The 16,168-nt window shown below is 50.2% G+C and overlaps 2 protein-coding genes across 3 annotated transcripts in view; both read left to right on the plus strand.

The window, feature by feature from the left end:
- The first annotated feature begins 1,006 nt into the window (after window positions 1-1,006).
- dnajc1 (DnaJ (Hsp40) homolog, subfamily C, member 1) lies at window positions 1,007-8,587 on the plus strand. Its single transcript, XM_084575409.1, has 12 exons — window positions 1,007-1,269; window positions 4,444-4,545; window positions 4,617-4,663; window positions 4,753-4,918; window positions 4,997-5,094; window positions 5,164-5,257; window positions 5,348-5,432; window positions 5,673-5,818; window positions 5,943-6,062; window positions 6,743-6,791; window positions 7,176-7,561; window positions 8,300-8,587. The coding sequence occupies exons 1-12, from the start codon at window positions 1,111-1,113 to the stop codon at window positions 8,366-8,368; spliced, it is 1,521 nt and encodes a 506-aa protein (XP_084431535.1). The 5' UTR covers window positions 1,007-1,110; the 3' UTR covers window positions 8,369-8,587.
- Window positions 8,588-9,537: 950 nt separating this feature from the next.
- Window positions 9,538-16,168, plus strand: part of cUnh7orf25 (chromosome Un C7orf25 homolog) — a 7,996-nt gene continuing 1,365 nt past the window's right edge. Inside the window, exons 1-2 of one of the 2 annotated variants that reach the window (XM_084575378.1) lie at window positions 9,538-9,766; window positions 16,079-16,168. The exon at window positions 16,079-16,168 is cut by the window's right edge and continues 1,365 nt beyond it. In XM_084575378.1, coding sequence (XP_084431504.1) covers window positions 16,095-16,168 — 74 coding nt within the window. In that variant the 5' untranslated portion in view covers window positions 9,538-9,766; window positions 16,079-16,094. The remainder of the gene's footprint in view (window positions 9,767-16,078) is intronic. The other variant, XM_084575379.1, reaches the window with a different exon arrangement.

The raw sequence follows: 16,168 nt of genomic DNA on the forward strand, positions 1-16,168 counted from the left end.
AACTGATTAGCAACAACTTTTTCTAGAATTTTGGAAATAAAAGGAAGGTTGGAGTTTGGTCTATAGTTGGCTAAAACATCTGGATCTAGAGTGGCTTTCTTGAGTAAGGGCTTAATTACAGCAATCTTAAAAGACTGAGGCACATATCCTGTTAATAAAGATACATTTATCTGGTTCAATATGGAGGTGTTAATTAATGGAAAAACTTCTTTGAGCAGTTTAGTTGGGATTGGATCTAGAAGACAGGTTGATGGTTTAGATGCTGTAATTGTTGAAGAGAGCTCAAGAAGATCTACTGGGGAGAAGGATTCCAGATATTGATAAGGTCTTACAAAAGTTTCTAATGTCACTGTACTTGCATCTTTAACAGCTGTTGGAAGGATGCCTTGAATATTTTCTCTAATGCCAACAATTTTATTAGTAAAGAAGCTGATGAAGTCATTACTACTGAGGGCTAAAGGAATAGATGGCTCAACAGAGCTGTGGCTCTTTGTCAGCCTGGCTACAGTGCTGAAAAGAAATCTGGGGTTGTTCTTGTTTTCTTCTATTAATGATGAATAATATGCTGTTCTAATACTACTGAGAGCTTTTTTATAAGTTGTTAAACTATCTTTCCAGGCTATGCGAGCTTCTTCAGAATTAGTGGAATGCCAAATTCTTTCTAGCTTTCGGGCTGCCTGTTTTAAACAGCGCAACTGTGAATTATACCATGGAGCTAGCCTCCTCCTATTCATGACCTTCTTTTTCAGAGGAGCAACTAAGTTTAGAGTTGAACTAAGCGATGCTGCAGTGCCATCAACACAATAATCTATCGCTATTGCTGTCGTCAACATCATTGGTACATGGCACTGAGGTAAATAAAGAAGGAATTAATTCCTTATATCTAGTTACAGCATCATCAGATAAACATCTACTGTAATGAAATGTCTTCTCAGTTCCATTATTGTAAATTCATACATGAGGCCCCTGCTCTTTTATTTTGACAGCGCTCTTCGCCCGGACGTGACGTCATTTTCCGGGGTCGGTGGTCGCTGAGCTTCCTGTCGGACCGGAGGGTTCTCGTGTATTTATCCCCAGGTTTCCCCGGTTTATCGGAGCGGTGTGTTGGTGATGTCGGTCCGTGGTTGTCCGTCGGGGTCCCTGCTGGTCTGCCTGGCTCTTCTGGTGTCCGCGGTCCCCCCTCTGAGCGCATGGGACGCGGATCTGGAGCTGCTGGACCTGGTGGAGGAGATCCCGCAGACCTTCTACCAGTTCCTCAACCTGGACCAGGTCTGTGCTAAGTGCTGATGGCTACTCGTTTCCATGGTAACCGCACAGAACCAGCTAGCTGATTGCTAATGCTAGTCAGAGTGCCACGTACTCAGGTAACGGCGCTAGGCTAGTTAGCACTGAGTTAGCACTGAGTTAGCACTGAGCTCACGGCGGGAAGGTTAGCAGAGCTAGCTGATGCTAACAGCTGTTCAGGTGATGGAGGAACAGCTGTTATCAGAGTAGAGTTCTGGTTCCAAAGGTTCTGTTGGTTCTAGAATGAGCTCCAGGCAGTTCATCTGTCTGACCCGGTTCTGTCCTGAGACAGTAACCCTCACACACGTGGAGGTGGTTTGGTGTGAACACAGAACGAGTCCTGGGTCCACGTCCTCAGCCTGTCCCTCAACCTGTCTGTCTGTCTGTCCTGGGTCACATTAAAGACCACGTCCTCAACCTGTCTGTCTGTCTGTCCTGGGTCACATTAAAGACCACGTCCTCAGCCTGTCCCTCAACCTGTCTGTCTGTCTGTCCTGGGTCACATTAAAGACCACGTCCTCAACCTGTCTGTCTGTCTGTCCTGGGTCACATTAAAGACCACGTCCTCAACCTGTCTGTCTGTCTGTCCTGGGTCACATTAAAGACCACGTCCTCAACCTGTCCCTCAACCTGTCCCTCAACCTGTCCCTCTGTCTGTCTGTCTGTCTGTCCTGGGTCACATTAAAGACCACGTCCTCAACCTGTCTGTCTGTCTGTCCTGGGTCACATTAAAGACCACGTCCTCAGCCTGTCCCTCAACCTGTCTGTCTGTCTGTCTGTCTGTCTGTCTGTCCTGGGTCACATTAAAGACCACGTCCTCAACCTGTCTGTCTGTCTGTCCTGGGTCACATTAAAGACCACGTCCTCAACCTGTCCCTCAGCCTGTCTGTCTGTCTGTCTGTCTGTCTGTCTGTCCTGGGTCACATTAAAGACCACGTCCTCAACCTGTCCCTCAGCCTGTCTGTCTAACACCTGTCTGTCTGTCTAACACCTGTCCGTCTGTCTAACACCTGTCCGTCTGTCTGTCTGTCTGTCTGTCTGTCACCTGTCTGTCTGTCTGTCACCTGTCTGTCCGTCTGTCTGTCTAACACCTGTCCGTCTGTCTGTCTGTCTGTCTGTCTGTCTGTCTGTCACCTGTCTGTCTGTCTGTCACCTGTCTGTCTGTCTGTCTGTCTGTCTAACACCTGTCTGTCTGTCTGTCACCTGTCTGTCTGTCTGTCTGTCTAACACCTGTCCGTCTGTCTAACACCTGTCTGTCACCTGTCTGTCTGTCTGTCTGTCTAACACCTGTCCGTCTGTCTAACACCTGTCTGTCTGTCTGTCTGTCACCTGTCTGTCTGTCTAACACCTGTCTGTCTGTCTGTCTAACACCTGTCTGTCTGTCTGTCTGTCTGTCTGTCTGTCTGTCACCTGTCTGTCTGTCTGTCTGTCTAACACCTGTCCGTCTGTCTAACACCTGTCTGTCTGTCTAACACCTGTCTGTCTGTCTGTCTAACACCTGTCTGTCCGTCTGTCTAACACCTGTCTGTCTGTCTAACACCTGTCTGTCTGTCTGTCTGTCTAACACCTGTCTGTCTGTCTAACACCTGTCCGTCTGTCTAACACCTGTCTGTCTGTCTAACACCTGTCTGTCTGTCTGTCTAACACCTGTCTGTCCGTCTGTCTAACACCTGTCTGTCTGTCTGTCTAACACCTGTCTGTCTGTCTGTCTAACACCTGTCTGTCTGTCTGTCTAACACCTGTCTGGCTGTCTAACACCTGTCTGTCTGTCTAACACCTGTCTGTCCGTCTGTCTGTCTGTCTGTCTAACACCTGTCCGTCTGTCTAACACCTGTCTGTCTGTCTAACACCTGTCTGTCTGTCTAACACCTGTCTGTCTGTCTGTCTAACACCTGTCTGTCCGTCTGTCTAACACCTGTCTGTCTGTCTGTCTAACACCTGTCCGTCTGTCTGTCTAACACCTGTCTGTCTGTCTAACACCTGTCCGTCTGTCTAACACCTGTCTGTCCGTCTGTCTAACACCTGTCTGTCTGTCTGTCTAACACCTGTCCGTCTGTCTAACACCTGTCCGTCTGTCTAACACCTGTCTGTCCGTCTGTCTAACACCTGTCTGTCCGTCTGTCTAACACCTGTCTGTCCGTCTGTCTAACACCTGTCTGTCTGTCTGTCTAACACCTGTCTGTCTGTCTAACACCTGTCCGTCTGTCTAACACCTGTCTGTCTGTCTAACACCTGTCCGTCTGTCTAACACCTGTCTGTCTGTCTGTCTAACACCTGTCTGTCTGTCTGTCTAACACCTGTCCGTCTGTCTGTCTAACACCTGTCTGTCTGTCTAACACCTGTCCGTCTGTCTAACACCTGTCCGTCTGTCTAACACCTGTCTGTCCGTCTGTCTAACACCTGTCTGTCTGTCTGTCTAACACCTGTCTGTCTGTCTGTCTAACACCTGTCTGTCTGTCTGTCTGTCTAACACCTGTCTGTCCGTCTGTCTAACACCTGTCTGTCTGTCTAACACCTGTCTGTCCGTCTGTCTAACACCTGTCTGTCTGTCTGTCTAACACCTGTCTGTCTGTCTGTCTGTCTAACACCTGTCTGGCTGTCTAACACCTGTCTGTCTGTCTAACACCTGTCTGTCCGTCTGTCTGTCTGTCTGTCTAACACCTGTCCGTCTGTCTAACACCTGTCTGTCTGTCTAACACCTGTCTGTCTGTCTGTCTGTCTAACACCTGTCTGTCCGTCTGTCTAACACCTGTCTGTCTGTCTAACACCTGTCTGTCTGTCTGTCTAACACCTGTCCGTCTGTCTAACACCTGTCCGTCTGTCTAACACCTGTCTGTCTGTCTGTCTAACACCTGTCTGTCCGTCTGTCTAACACCTGTCTGTCTGTCTAACACCTGTCTGTCCGTCTGTCTAACACCTGTCTGTCTGTCTGTCTAACACCTGTCTGTCTGTCTGTCTAACACCTGTCTGGCTGTCTAACACCTGTCTGTCTGTCTAACACCTGTCTGTCCGTCTGTCTGTCTGTCTGTCTAACACCTGTCCGTCTGTCTAACACCTGTCCGTCTGTCTAACACCTGTCTGTCTGTCTGTCTAACACCTGTCTGTCTGTCTAACACCTGTCTGTCTGTCTAACACCTGTCTGTCCGTCTGTCTGTCCAGGATGCGTCAGCAGCAGAGATAAAGAAGGCGTATCGCCGGCTGTCTCTCTCTCTTCATCCTGACAAGAACAAAGATGAAAACGCTGAAACTCAGTTCCGACAGGTGAGAACATTAATCCAGGAACAGCAGCTCAGGTTAGTTTGTTTGTTGACTGTTTGCTTATTTGTCTGCAGCTGGTGTCCATCTATGAAGTCCTGAAGGACGAGGAAAGACGACGCAAGTAAGTGTCCCCTGTTTTCATGACGGCCAGCCGTCAGCCAATCAGAGCTCACAGAGCTACCTCTGGATTACCTGTGTGTGTGTTTACAGGTATGACGACATCCTGGTCAACGGGCTCCCTGATTGGAGGCAGCCGGTCTTCTACTACCGCCGGGTGAGGAAGATGAGCAACGCTGAGCTAGGCTTCCTCCTCTTCCTCATCCTCACAGTGGGACACTACGCCGTCATCTGGTCCATCTACCTGGAAAAACAGCTGGTGAGACACACTACTCCTGGACAGCCAATCACAGCACAGCACGTCATGTGACCTGACCTGAGTCCTCCATGTTTCCAGGACGAGCTCCTGAGTAAGAAGAAGAAGGAGAAGAAGAAGAAGTTCAGCTCCAAACCCGGAGAGGAGCTCAGGTGTATCAGTCAGGACCGGGCCGACAGGTACGCCCATGACATCATCACACCCATGACATCATCACACCCATGACTGTTTGTTTGTTGTTGCTTCAGAGCTCAGGACAGACCTCACTGGCAGGACATCCTCCCACTGAAGCTCAGCATCTGGATTTACCTGTCCATCAAAAACCTGCCTCACACCGTCCAGGTACGTTCACGCCTGGCCTCAACCAGTAGTCAGGGTTCTGGGACCAGAGCAGTGGGTCTAAACGGGTCAGAGTTCTGGTCTGTGTTTCAGGAGGTGAGAAGGTACTACGAGGACGTTCAGCAGATGAAGCAGCAGCAAAGAGAAGAAGCTGAAGCTGAACAGGAAGCTGCTACAAGTAAAGTGTCCTACGTGTCCTTCCAGGCTGCCGTACTTTATAATATGGCTTTAGTAAAACAGCTGTAATCATTAATCATTAGTCATTAATCATTAGTCATCAATCATTAGTCATCAATAAACATTAATCATTAATCAACATGTAGAACATTCAGTTCCAACACATTTAAAGACCAATTGTGGTGTCCTACGGCCCCTGAATGCAGCGCCAGTGTGTAGTTCAAGTCCCACGTTTCTGTAGGAGAGAAGAGACCGAAGGTGAAGAAGCCCAAGATGGAGTTTCCTGTTTACGAGTCGATGTCTCCGAGCTACGAGCAGACGACGTCCATCGAGGACATCGAGGACCAGATGGACGACTGGCTGCAGGACGGCAGGGCCAAGAAGAAGGTTATTGATCAGTTACTGATCAGTTATTAAGCTGTTATTAAGCTGTTGTTATTTAGGTGTTGGTAAGTTATTGATCGCCTATCGCTCTGATCAGCCTGCATCAACATTTGTCCTTTGTCCTCAGCCTACTGTCTGGACGGAGGACGAGGTCAGCCTCCTCAGCAGGTTGATGGCTAAATTCCCAGGAGGAGCTCCAGGCCGCTGGGAGAAGATCGCTCACGAACTGGGACGATCAGTGACAGATGTAAGTCTGAACCAGAACTGTTTCTGAACTGGTCTCACACCAGAATCACTTCCTCGTTCATCAGTCTCTGGTTCTAGACACAGAATTATACTTGAGCTCTGCAGCATAGAACTGGATTAGCTTCACCTCACAGGTGTAAGTGCTTGGTTCTTTGTCCTGAACCTCTTTAGGTCCTAGTCCTGTCTATGTCCTGAACCTCTTTAGGTCCTAGTCCTGTGTATGTCCTGAACCTCTTTAGGTCCTAGTCCTGTCTATGTCCTGAACCTCTTTAGGTCCTAGTCCTGTCTATGTCCTGAACCTCTTTAGGTCCTAGTCCTGAACCTCTTTAGGTCCTAGTCCTGTGTATGTCCTGAACCTCTTTAGGTCCTAGTCCTGTGTATGTCCTGAACCTCTTTAGGTCCTAGTCCTGTGTATGTCCTGAACCTCTTTAGGTCCTAGTCCTGAACCTCTTTAGGTCCTAGTCCTGTGTATGTCCTGAACCTCTTTAGGTCCTAGTCCTGTGTATGTCCTGAACCTCTTTAGGTCCTAGTCCTGAACCTCTTTAGGTCCTAGTCCTGTGTATGTCCTGAACCTCTTTAGGTCCTAGTCCTGTGTATGTCCTGAACCTCTTTAGGTCCTAGTCCTGTGTATGTCCTGAACTTCAACTGTTCCTGAACAACTGAATCTGTTTTCTTCAACAGGTGACAACTAAAGTCAAACAGGTGAAAGACAGCGTGAGCAACACCTCAGGTAAAGTTCTGCTGTTCCGTTTAGTGTTGGATTCTCCTGGGGTTCTACTGTTCTGTTCAGTATTGGGTTCTACTGTTCTGTTCAGTGTTGGGTTCTATTGTTCTGGTCAGTGTTAGGTTCTGCTGTTCTGTTCAGTGTTGAATTCTCCTGGGGTTCTACTGTTCTGTTCAGTATTGGGTTCTACTGTTCTGTTCAGTGTTGGGTTCTACTGTTCTGGTCAGTGTTAGGTTCTGCTGTTCCGTTCAGTGTTGGATTCTCCTGGGGTTCTACTGTTCTGTTCAGTATTGGGTTCTACTGTTCTGTTCAGTGTTGGGTTCTCCTGGGGTTGTACCGTTCTGTTCAGTGTTGTACTGTTCTAGTTTTGCTCTCTCTGTTGTGGTTCAGGCCTGGTGAAGCTGTCGGACCTAAAGAGAACGCCTCTTCCTGTGAGGTCATTTCCTGTGGATGACAATGTGATTACTCAAAGGGTGGGCGGGGACTGTGAGGAGGAAGCGGAGGAGGAGGAGTCAGGTCCGGTAGTCCGGAGGAGGAACAGAAAGTGTTCTGCACTAGCAGAAGGGGGAGAAGTGAAAGTCAGAGGTCGTCGGCAGAGAGACTTTGACCCGGTGGAGGAGGTGGAAGCAGAGCCTCAGGAGAGCAAAGAGAAGGCGGAGCCTGCCGTCTGGACTCAGAACCAACAGAAACTTCTGGAACTAGCTCTGCAACAGTTCCCCAGAGGAACCGTAGAACGCTGGGACCGGATTGCCAAGGTGGTCCCAGGAAAAACCAAGGTGAGAGGGTGAAGCAAGTATAGGTACTCAAGTGGAGGAAGACAGGTGAGAGGGCGGAGCTTATACAGGTACACAGGTGGAGGAAAACAGGTTAGGGGGCGTGGCTGTTACCAGTATGCAGGTGAAGGAAAACATGTGTGGGGTGGTGCTAATACAGGTACACAAGTGGAGGAAGACAGGTAAAGGGGTGGTGCTAGTACAGGTACACAGGTGAAGGAAGACAGGTGTGGGGTGGTGCTAGTACAGGTGCACAGGTGGAGGAAGACAGGTAAAGGGGTGGTGCTAGTACAGGTACACAGGTGAAGGAAGACAGGTGTGGGGTGGTGCTAGTACAGGTGCACAGGTGGAGGAAGACAGGTAAAGGGGTGGTGCTAGTACAGGTACACAGGTGAAGAAAGACAGGTGAGGGGGCGGTGCTAATACAGGTACACAGGTGGAGGAAGACAGGTGTGGGGCGGTGCTAATACAGGTACACAGGTGAAGGAAGACAGGTAAAGGGGTGGTGCTAGTACAGGTACACAGGTGAAGGAAGACAGGTAAAGGGGTGGTGCTAGCTCAGGTGCACAGGTGAAGGAAGACAGGTGAGGGGGCGTGGCTATTACCGGTATGCAGGTGAAGGAAGACGGGTGTGGGGCGGTGCTAATACAGTTATGCCAGTTAAGTTAAGTCAATGGACTGATCACTGTTTGACAGGTGATTGACAGGTGAGTGATAACTGATCAGGTGTATTGATTTCAGGAGGAGTGTATGATCCGTTACAAGATGCTGGCCGAGCTTGTTCAGAAGAGGAAACAGGTGAAGAGCTGATGAAAGGTCATGACCTCTGACTCCTCCTCCTCTTGCTGTGACCTCTGACCTCTTGACAGGTGAATGATCAGGTGACCCATCTCCTGGTTGGACTGATTTCCAGAGTGCATCTCACCTGCTCAGGTGTTTTCTAAAGAAGTTATGTGACCTTTGACCTCAGCTTCATGTGCCTTAGCTCCATTCAGCATGCTGCCAATCAATAAAGTATTTATTATCTGACTGCTGCGTCGTTATTAGCATCACTGAGGACAGACCGGAGGACACTGTGTCCCTCTGTGGCTTCACATCATCCCTGTCATGAGGACAATTTAGTGAGACCAAGAATCTCCCTATTCTACCCGTCTTCCCTGCCCTAGCTGTCCTCCCTCTCCTAGTTGTCCTCCTGATCCTGGCTGTCTTAACTGTCCTCCCTGTCCTAGCTGTCTTCCTGATCCTAGCTGTCCTCCCTCTCCTACCTTTCCACCCTGTCCTAGCTGTCTTCCCTGTCCAAGCTGTCTTCCTGATCCGAGCTGTCCTCCCTCTCCTAGTTGTCCTCCTGATCCTGGCTGTCTTAACTGTCCTCCCTGTCCTAGCTGTCTTCCTGATCCTAGCTGTCCTCCCTCTCCTACCTTTCCTCCCTGTCCTACCTGTCCTCCCTGTCTGTCCTAGCTGTCCTCCTGATCCTAGCTGTCTTCCCTGTCCTACCTGTCCTCCCTGTCTGTCCTCCCTGTCTTAGCTGTCCTCCCTCTCCTGTCTGTCCTCCCTGTCTGTCCTACCTGTCCTCTGAAAATTAAACAAGGGACACCTGATGGTCGGGCCGACCCGATGCGTCCCCCTTAACCCTGCTGTGGTGGTTTTAGCCTTATTTGTGTGTGAAATGATTATTTTAACTGTGATATGAACACATGAAAAAAGATTCACAAGCAACAAGTACCTCGACCAATGAGATGAGCAGGATTCCTGCTGTCAGCTCATTGGTCACAGAGACGGAGACGGCCTGGAGACGGCCTGGAGACGGCCTCGGAATAAGTTTTATATAAAGTTGTTATTTATTCATCCATTGACTTTTTACACACTATTTTTGATTTTCACTGTAATACGGGACACGTACTTTTGTAAATATAGAACGATTCCGTTTTTCAAGGACACTGTCCCTGTCCTCGCTGTCCTCGCTGTCCTCGCTGTCCTCCCTGTCCTCGCTGTCCTCTTATAATACTAAGTCTGAGTGTAACCAGTAGGAGGCAGCAGAGAGCAGCGGAGAGTCTGGAAACAGCAGAAGAAGAGGAAGGACGAAACAAACGTCCCTGCAGTTTACGGAGCTGCAGAAGAAGAAGAAGAAGCTAGAAGTTAGCGTTAGCATTAGCATTAGCATTAGCAGCGCTGTTAATCGAGATTTTCATTTCACGCGCCACTGCTTCGGTAAGTAGCTGTAAAGTATGTTGTTTAACGTTTAACGTTTATAAAACGACCGGAAGTAAAAGAGAGAGAAGCTAAAAGAAGCTAAAAGAAGCTAACTGGCTGACGTCAAGTTAGCATCAGAGCTAACGTCCAGATTTAATGGAAATCAGACGTCATCAGTTTTATTATCGATCACAGGTGTTGTCTCTGTCTGTCCTCAAGCTCTTGTCTCTCTCAATGTCTGTCCTCAAGCTCTTGTCTCTGTCTGTCCCCAGGTGTTGTCTCTCTCTGTTCCCAGCTGTTGTCTCTCTCTGTCCTCAGCTGTTGTCTCTGTCTGTCCCCAGGTGTTGTCTCTCTCTGTCCCCAGGTGTTGTCTCTGTCTGTCATCAGCTGTTGTCTCTGTCTGTCCCCAGGTGTTGTCTATCTCTGTCTGTCCCCAGGTGTTGTCTGTCTATCTCTCTCTGTCCTCAGCTGTCGTCTCTCTCTGTTCCCAGCTGTTGTCTCTCTCTGTCCTCAGCTGTTGTCTCTGTCTGTCATCAGCTGTTGTCTCTGTCTGTCCCCAGGTGTTGTCTATCTCTCTCTGTTCCCAGGTGTTGTCTCTCTCTGTCCCCAGCTGTTGTCTCTGTCTGTCATCAGCTGTTGTCTCTGTCTGTCCCCAGGTGTTGTCTATCTCTGTCTGTCCCCAGGTGTTGTCTGTCTATCTCTCTCTGTCCTCAGCTGTCGTCTCTCTCTGTTCCCAGCTGTTGTCTCTCTCTGTCCTCAGCTGTTGTCTCTGTCTGTCCCCAGGTGTTGTCTCTCTCTGTCCCCAGGTGTTGTCTATCTCTCTCTGTCCTCAGCTGTCGTCTCTCTCTGTCCTCAGCTGTCGTCTCTCTCTGTCCTCAGCTGTTGTCTCTGTCTGTCATCAGCTGTTGTCTCTCTCTGTCCCCAGGTGTTGTCTATCTCTCTCTGTTCCCAGGTGTTGTCTCTCTCTGTCCTCAGCTGTTGTCTCTGTCTGTCATCAGCTGTTGTCTCTCTCTGTCCCCAGGTGTTGTCTATCTCTCTCTGTTCCCAGGTGTTGTCTCTCTCTGTCCTCAGCTGTTGTCTCTGTCTGTCATCAGCTGTTGTCTCTCTCTGTCCCCAGGTGTTGTCTATCTCTCTCTGTTCCCAGCTGTTGTCTCTCTCTGTTCCCAGGTGTTGTCTCTCTCTGTCCCCAGCTGTTGTCTCTGTCTGTCCCCAGGTGTTGTCTGTCTCTGTCTGTCCCCAGGTGTTGTCTATCTCTGTCTGTCCCCAGCTGTTGTCTACCTCTCTCTGGACTCAGCTGTTGTCTCTGTCTGTCCCCAGGTGTTGTCTGTCTATCTCTCTCTGTCCTCAGCTGTCGTCTCTCTCTGTTCCCAGCTGTTGTCTCTCTCTGTCCTCAGCTGTTGTCTCTGTCTGTCCCCAGGTGTTGTCTCTCTCTGTCCCCAGGTGTTGTCTATCTCTCTCTGTCCCCAGGTGTTGTCTCTCTCTGTCCCCAGGTGTTGTCTATCTCTCTCTGTCCTCAGCTGTTTCTCTCTGTCCCCAGCTGTCGTCTCTCTCTGTCCTCAGCTGTCGTCTCTCTCTGTTCCCAGGTGTTGTCTATCTCTCTCTGTCCCCAGGTGTTGTCTATCTCTCTCTGTACTCAGCTGTCGTCTCTGTCTGTCCTCAGCTGTCGTCTCTCTCTGTTCCCAGGTGTTGTCTATCTCTCTCTGTCCTCAGCTGTTGTCTCTGTCTGTCCCCAGGTGTTGTCTGTCTCTGTCTGTCCCCAGGTGTTGTCTATCTCTGTCTGTCCCCAGGTGTTGTCTGTCTATCTCTCTCTGTCCTCAGCTGTCGTCTCTCTCTGTTCCCAGCTGTTGTCTCTCTCTGTCCTCAGCTGTTGTCTCTGTCTGTCCCCAGGTGTTGTCTCTCTCTGTCCCCAGGTGTTGTCTCTGTCTGTCATCAGCTGTTGTCTCTGTCTGTCCCCAGGTGTTGTCTATCTCTGTCTGTCCCCAGGTGTTGTCTGTCTATCTCTCTCTGTCCTCAGCTGTTGTCTCTGTCTGTCCCCAGGTGTTGTCTCTCTCTGTCCCCAGGTGTTGTCTCTGTCTGTCATCAGCTGTTGTCTCTGTCTGTCCCCAGGTGTTGTCTATCTCTGTCTGTCCCCAGGTGTTGTCTGTCTATCTCTCTCTGTCCTCAGCTGTCGTCTCTCTCTGTTCCCAGCTGTTGTCTCTCTCTGTCCTCAGCTGTTGTCTCTGTCTGTCATCAGCTGTTGTCTCTGTCTGTCCCCAGGTGTTGTCTATCTCTCTCTGTTCCCAGGTGTTGTCTCTCTCTGTCCCCAGCTGTTGTCTCTGTCTGTCATCAGCTGTTGTCTCTGTCTGTCCCCAGGTGTTGTCTATCTCTGTCTGTCCCCAGGTGTTGTCTGTCTATCTCTCTCTGTCCTCAGCTGTCGTCTCTCTCTGTTCCCAGCTGTTGTCTCTCTCTGTCCTCAGCTGTTGTCTCTGTCTGTCCCCAGGTGTTGTCTCTCTCTGTCCCCAGGTGTTGTCTATCTCTCTCTGTCCTCAGCTGTCGTCTCTCTCTGTCCTCAGCTGTTGTCTCTGTCTGTCATCAGCTGTTGTCTCTCTCTGTCCCCAGGTGTTGTCTATCTCTCTCTGTTCCCAGGTGTTGTCTCTCTCTGTCCTCAGCTGTTGTCTCTGTCTGTCATCAGCTGTTGTCTCTCTCTGTCCCCAGGTGTTGTCTATCTCTCTCTGTTCCCAGGTGTTGTCTCTCTCTGTCCTCAGCTGTTGTCTCTGTCTGTCATCAGCTGTTGTCTCTGTCTGTCATCAGCTGTTGTCTCTCTCTGTCCCCAGGTGTTGTCTATCTCTCTCTGTTCCCAGCTGTTGTCTCTCTCTGTTCCCAGGTGTTGTCTCTCTCTGTCCCCAGCTGTTGTCTCTGTCTGTCCCCAGGTGTTGTCTGTCTCTGTCTGTCCCCAGGTGTTGTCTATCTCTGTCTGTCCCCAGCTGTTGTCTACCTCTCTCTGGACTCAGCTGTTGTCTCTGTCTGTCCCCAGGTGTTGTCTGTCTATCTCTCTCTGTCCTCAGCTGTCGTCTCTCTCTGTTCCCAGCTGTTGTCTCTGTCTGTTCCCAGGTGTTGTCTACCTCTCTCTGTCATCAGCTGTTGTCTCTCTCTGTTCCCAGGTGTTGTCTCTCTCTGTCCTCAGCTGTTGTCTGTCTCTCTCTGTTCCCAGGTGTTGTCTCTCTCTGTCCTCAGCTGTTGTCTGTCTCTCTCTGGTCCCAGCTGTTGTCTATCTCTGTCTGTCTCCAGCTGTTGTCTCTCTCTGTCTGTCCCCAGGTGTTGTCTGTCTATCTCTGGCCCCAGGTGTTGTCTGTCTATCTCTGTCCCCAGCTGTTGTCTCTCACTGTTCTCAGCTGTTGTCTCTCTCTGTCCTCAGCTGTTGTCTATCTCTCTCTGTCCCCAGGTGTTGTCTATCTCTCTCTGTCCTCAGCTGTTGTCTATCTCTGTCTGTCTCCAGCGGTTGTCTATCTCTCTCTGTCTCCAGCTGTTGTCTATCTCTGTCTGTCCCCAGGTGTTGTCTGTCTCTCTCTGTCTCCAGGTGTTGTCTATCTCTCTCTGTCTCCAACTGTTGTCTGTCTCTCTCTGTCTCCAGCTGTTGTCTATCTCTGTCTGTCCCCAGGTGTTGTCTGTCTATCTCTGTCCCCAGCTGTTGTCTCTCTCTGTCCCCAGGTGTTGTGTATCTCTGTCTGTCCCCAGGTGTTGTCTATCTATCTCTGTCCCCAGCTGTTGTCTCTCTCTGTCCCCAGCTGTTGTCTATCTCTGTCTGTCCTCAGCTGTTGTCTCTCTCTGTCCCCAGGTGTTGTCTATCTCTGTCTGTCCCCAGCTGTTGTCTATCTATCTCTGTCCTCAGCTGTTGTCTCTCTCTGTCCCCAGGTGTTGTCTATCTCTCTCTGTCCCCAGGTGTTGTCTCTCTCTGTCCCCAGGTGTTGTCTCTCTCTGTCCCCAGGTGTTGTCTCTGTCTGTCTCCAGCTGTTGTCTGTCTATCTCTGTCCCCAGCTGTTGTCTCTCTCTGACTCCAGGTGTTGTCTGTCTCCAGCTGTTGTCTATCTATCTCTGTCCTCAGCTGTCGTCTCTGTCTGTCCCCAGGTGTTGTCTATCTCTGTCTGTCCCCAGGTGTTGTCTATCTCTCTCTGTCCCCAGGTGTTGTCTCTGTCTGTCCCCAGGTGTTGTCTATCTCTCTCTGTCTCCAGGTGTTGTCTGTCTATCTCTGTCTGTCCCCAGCTGTTGTCTCTCTCTGTCCCCAGGTGTTGTCTATCTCTCTCTGTTCCCAGGTGTTGTCTGTCTATCTCTGTCTGTCCCCAGCTGTTGTCTCTCTCTGTCCCCAGGTGTTGTCTATCTCTCTCTGTCCCCAGGTGTTGTCTATCTCTCTCTGTCTCCAGCTGTTGTCTGTCTATCTCTGTCCCCAGCTGTTGTCTCTCTCTGTCCCCAGGTGTTGTCTATCTCTCTCTGTCCCCAGGTGTTGTCTATCTCTGTCTGTCCCCAGGTGTTGTCTATCTCTCTCTGTCTCCAGGTGTTGTCTGTCTATCTCTGTCTGTCCCCAGCTGTTGTCTCTCTCTGTCCCCAGGTGTTGTCTATCTCTGTCTGTCCCCAGGTGTTGTCTATCTCTCTCTGTTCCCAGGTGTTGTCTGTCTATCTCTGTCTGTCCCCAGGTGTTGTCTGTCTCTCTCTGTCCCCAGGTGTTGTCTATCTCTCTCTGTTCCCAGGTGTTGTCTGTCTATCTCTGTCTGTCCCCAGCTGTTGTCTCTCTCTGTCCCCAGGTGTTGTCTATCTCTCTCTGTCCCCAGGTGTTGTCTATCTCTCTCTGTCCCCAGGTGTTGTCTATCTCTCTCTGTCTCCAGCTGTTGTCTGTCTATCTCTGTCCCCAGCTGTTGTCTCTCTCTGTCCCCAGCTGTTGTCTATCTCTCTCTGTCCCCAGCTGTTGTCTATCTCTGTCTGTCCCCAGGTGTTGTCTATCTCTCTCTGTCTCCAGGTGTTGTCTGTCTATCTCTGTCTGTCCCCAGCTGTTGTCTCTCTCTGTCCCCAGGTGTTGTCTATCTCTCTCTGTCCCCAGGTGTTGTCTATCTCTCTCTGTTCCCAGGTGTTGTCTATCTCTGTCTGTCCCCAGGTGTTGTCTATCTCTGTCTGTCCCCAGGTGTTGTCTATCTCTCTCTGTTCCCAGGTGTTGTCTGTCTATCTCTGTCTGTCCCCAGGTGTTGTCTGTCTCTCTCTGTCCCCAGGTGTTGTCTATCTCTCTCTGTTCCCAGGTGTTGTCTGTCTATCTCTGTCTGTCCCCAGCTGTTGTCTCTCTCTGTCCCCAGGTGTTGTCTATCTCTCTCTGTCCCCAGCTGTTGTCTCTCTCTGTCCCCAGGTGTTGTCTATCTCTCTCTGTCCCCAGGTGTTGTCTATCTCTCTCTGTCCCCAGGTGTTGTCTATCTCTCTCTGTCTCCAGCTGTTGTCTGTCTCTCTCTGTCCCCAGCTGTTGTCTCTCTCTGTCCCCAGCTGTTGTCTCTCTCTGTCCCCAGGTGTTGTCTATCTCTCTCTGTCCCCAGGTGTTGTCTATCTCTCTCTGTCTCCAGGTGTTGTCTGTCTATCTCTGTCTGTCCCCAGGTGTTGTCTATCTCTCTCTGTCTCCAGGTGTTGTCTGTCTATCTCTGTCTGTCCCCAGCTGTTGTCTCTCTCTGTCCCCAGGTGTTGTCTATCTCTCTCTGTCCCCAGGTGTTGTCTGTCTATCTCTGTCTGTCCCCAGGTGTTGTCTATCTCTGTCTGTCCCCAGGTGTTGTCTATCTCTCTCTGTCCCCAGGTGTTGTCTGTCTATCTCTGTTCCCAGGTGTTGTCTGTCTATCTCTGTCTGTCCCCAGGTGTTGTCTATCTCTGTCTGTCCCCAGGTGTTGTCTGTCTATCTCTGTTCCCAGGTGTTGTCTGTCTATCTCTCTCTGTCCCCAGGTGTTGTCTGTCTATCTCTGTCCCCAGCTGTTGTCTCTCTCTGTCCCCAGGTGTTGTCTATCTCTCTCTGTCTCCAGGTGTTGTCTGTCTATCTCTGTCTGTCCCCAGGTGTTGTCTATCTCTCTCTGTCTCCAGGTGTTGTCTGTCTATCTCTGTCTGTCCCCAGGTGTTGTCTATCTCTCTCTGTTCCCAGGTGTTGTCTGTCTATCTCTGTCTGTCCCCAGGTGTTGTCTATCTCTCTCTGTCTCCAGGTGTTGTCTGTCTATCTCTGTCTGTCCCCAGGTGTTGTCTATCTCTGTCTGTCCCCAGGTGTTGTCTATCTCTCTCTGTCTCCAGGTGTTGTCTGTCTATCTCTGTCTGTCCTCAGCTGTCGTCTCTGTCTGTCCCCAGGTGTGATGCTAGAGACATGTCCCTGCAGGTGATGCTGCAGCAGAGGATCGGTGCTGCCCAGGTGTTGCTGCAGAGGGCGGAGCTTCTGTG

The sequence above is a fragment of the Chelon labrosus genome (genome assembly GCF_963514085.1).
Source record: "Chelon labrosus genome assembly, contig: SCAFFOLD_39, whole genome shotgun sequence".
Classification (NCBI taxonomy): domain Eukaryota; kingdom Metazoa; phylum Chordata; class Actinopteri; order Mugiliformes; family Mugilidae; genus Chelon; species Chelon labrosus.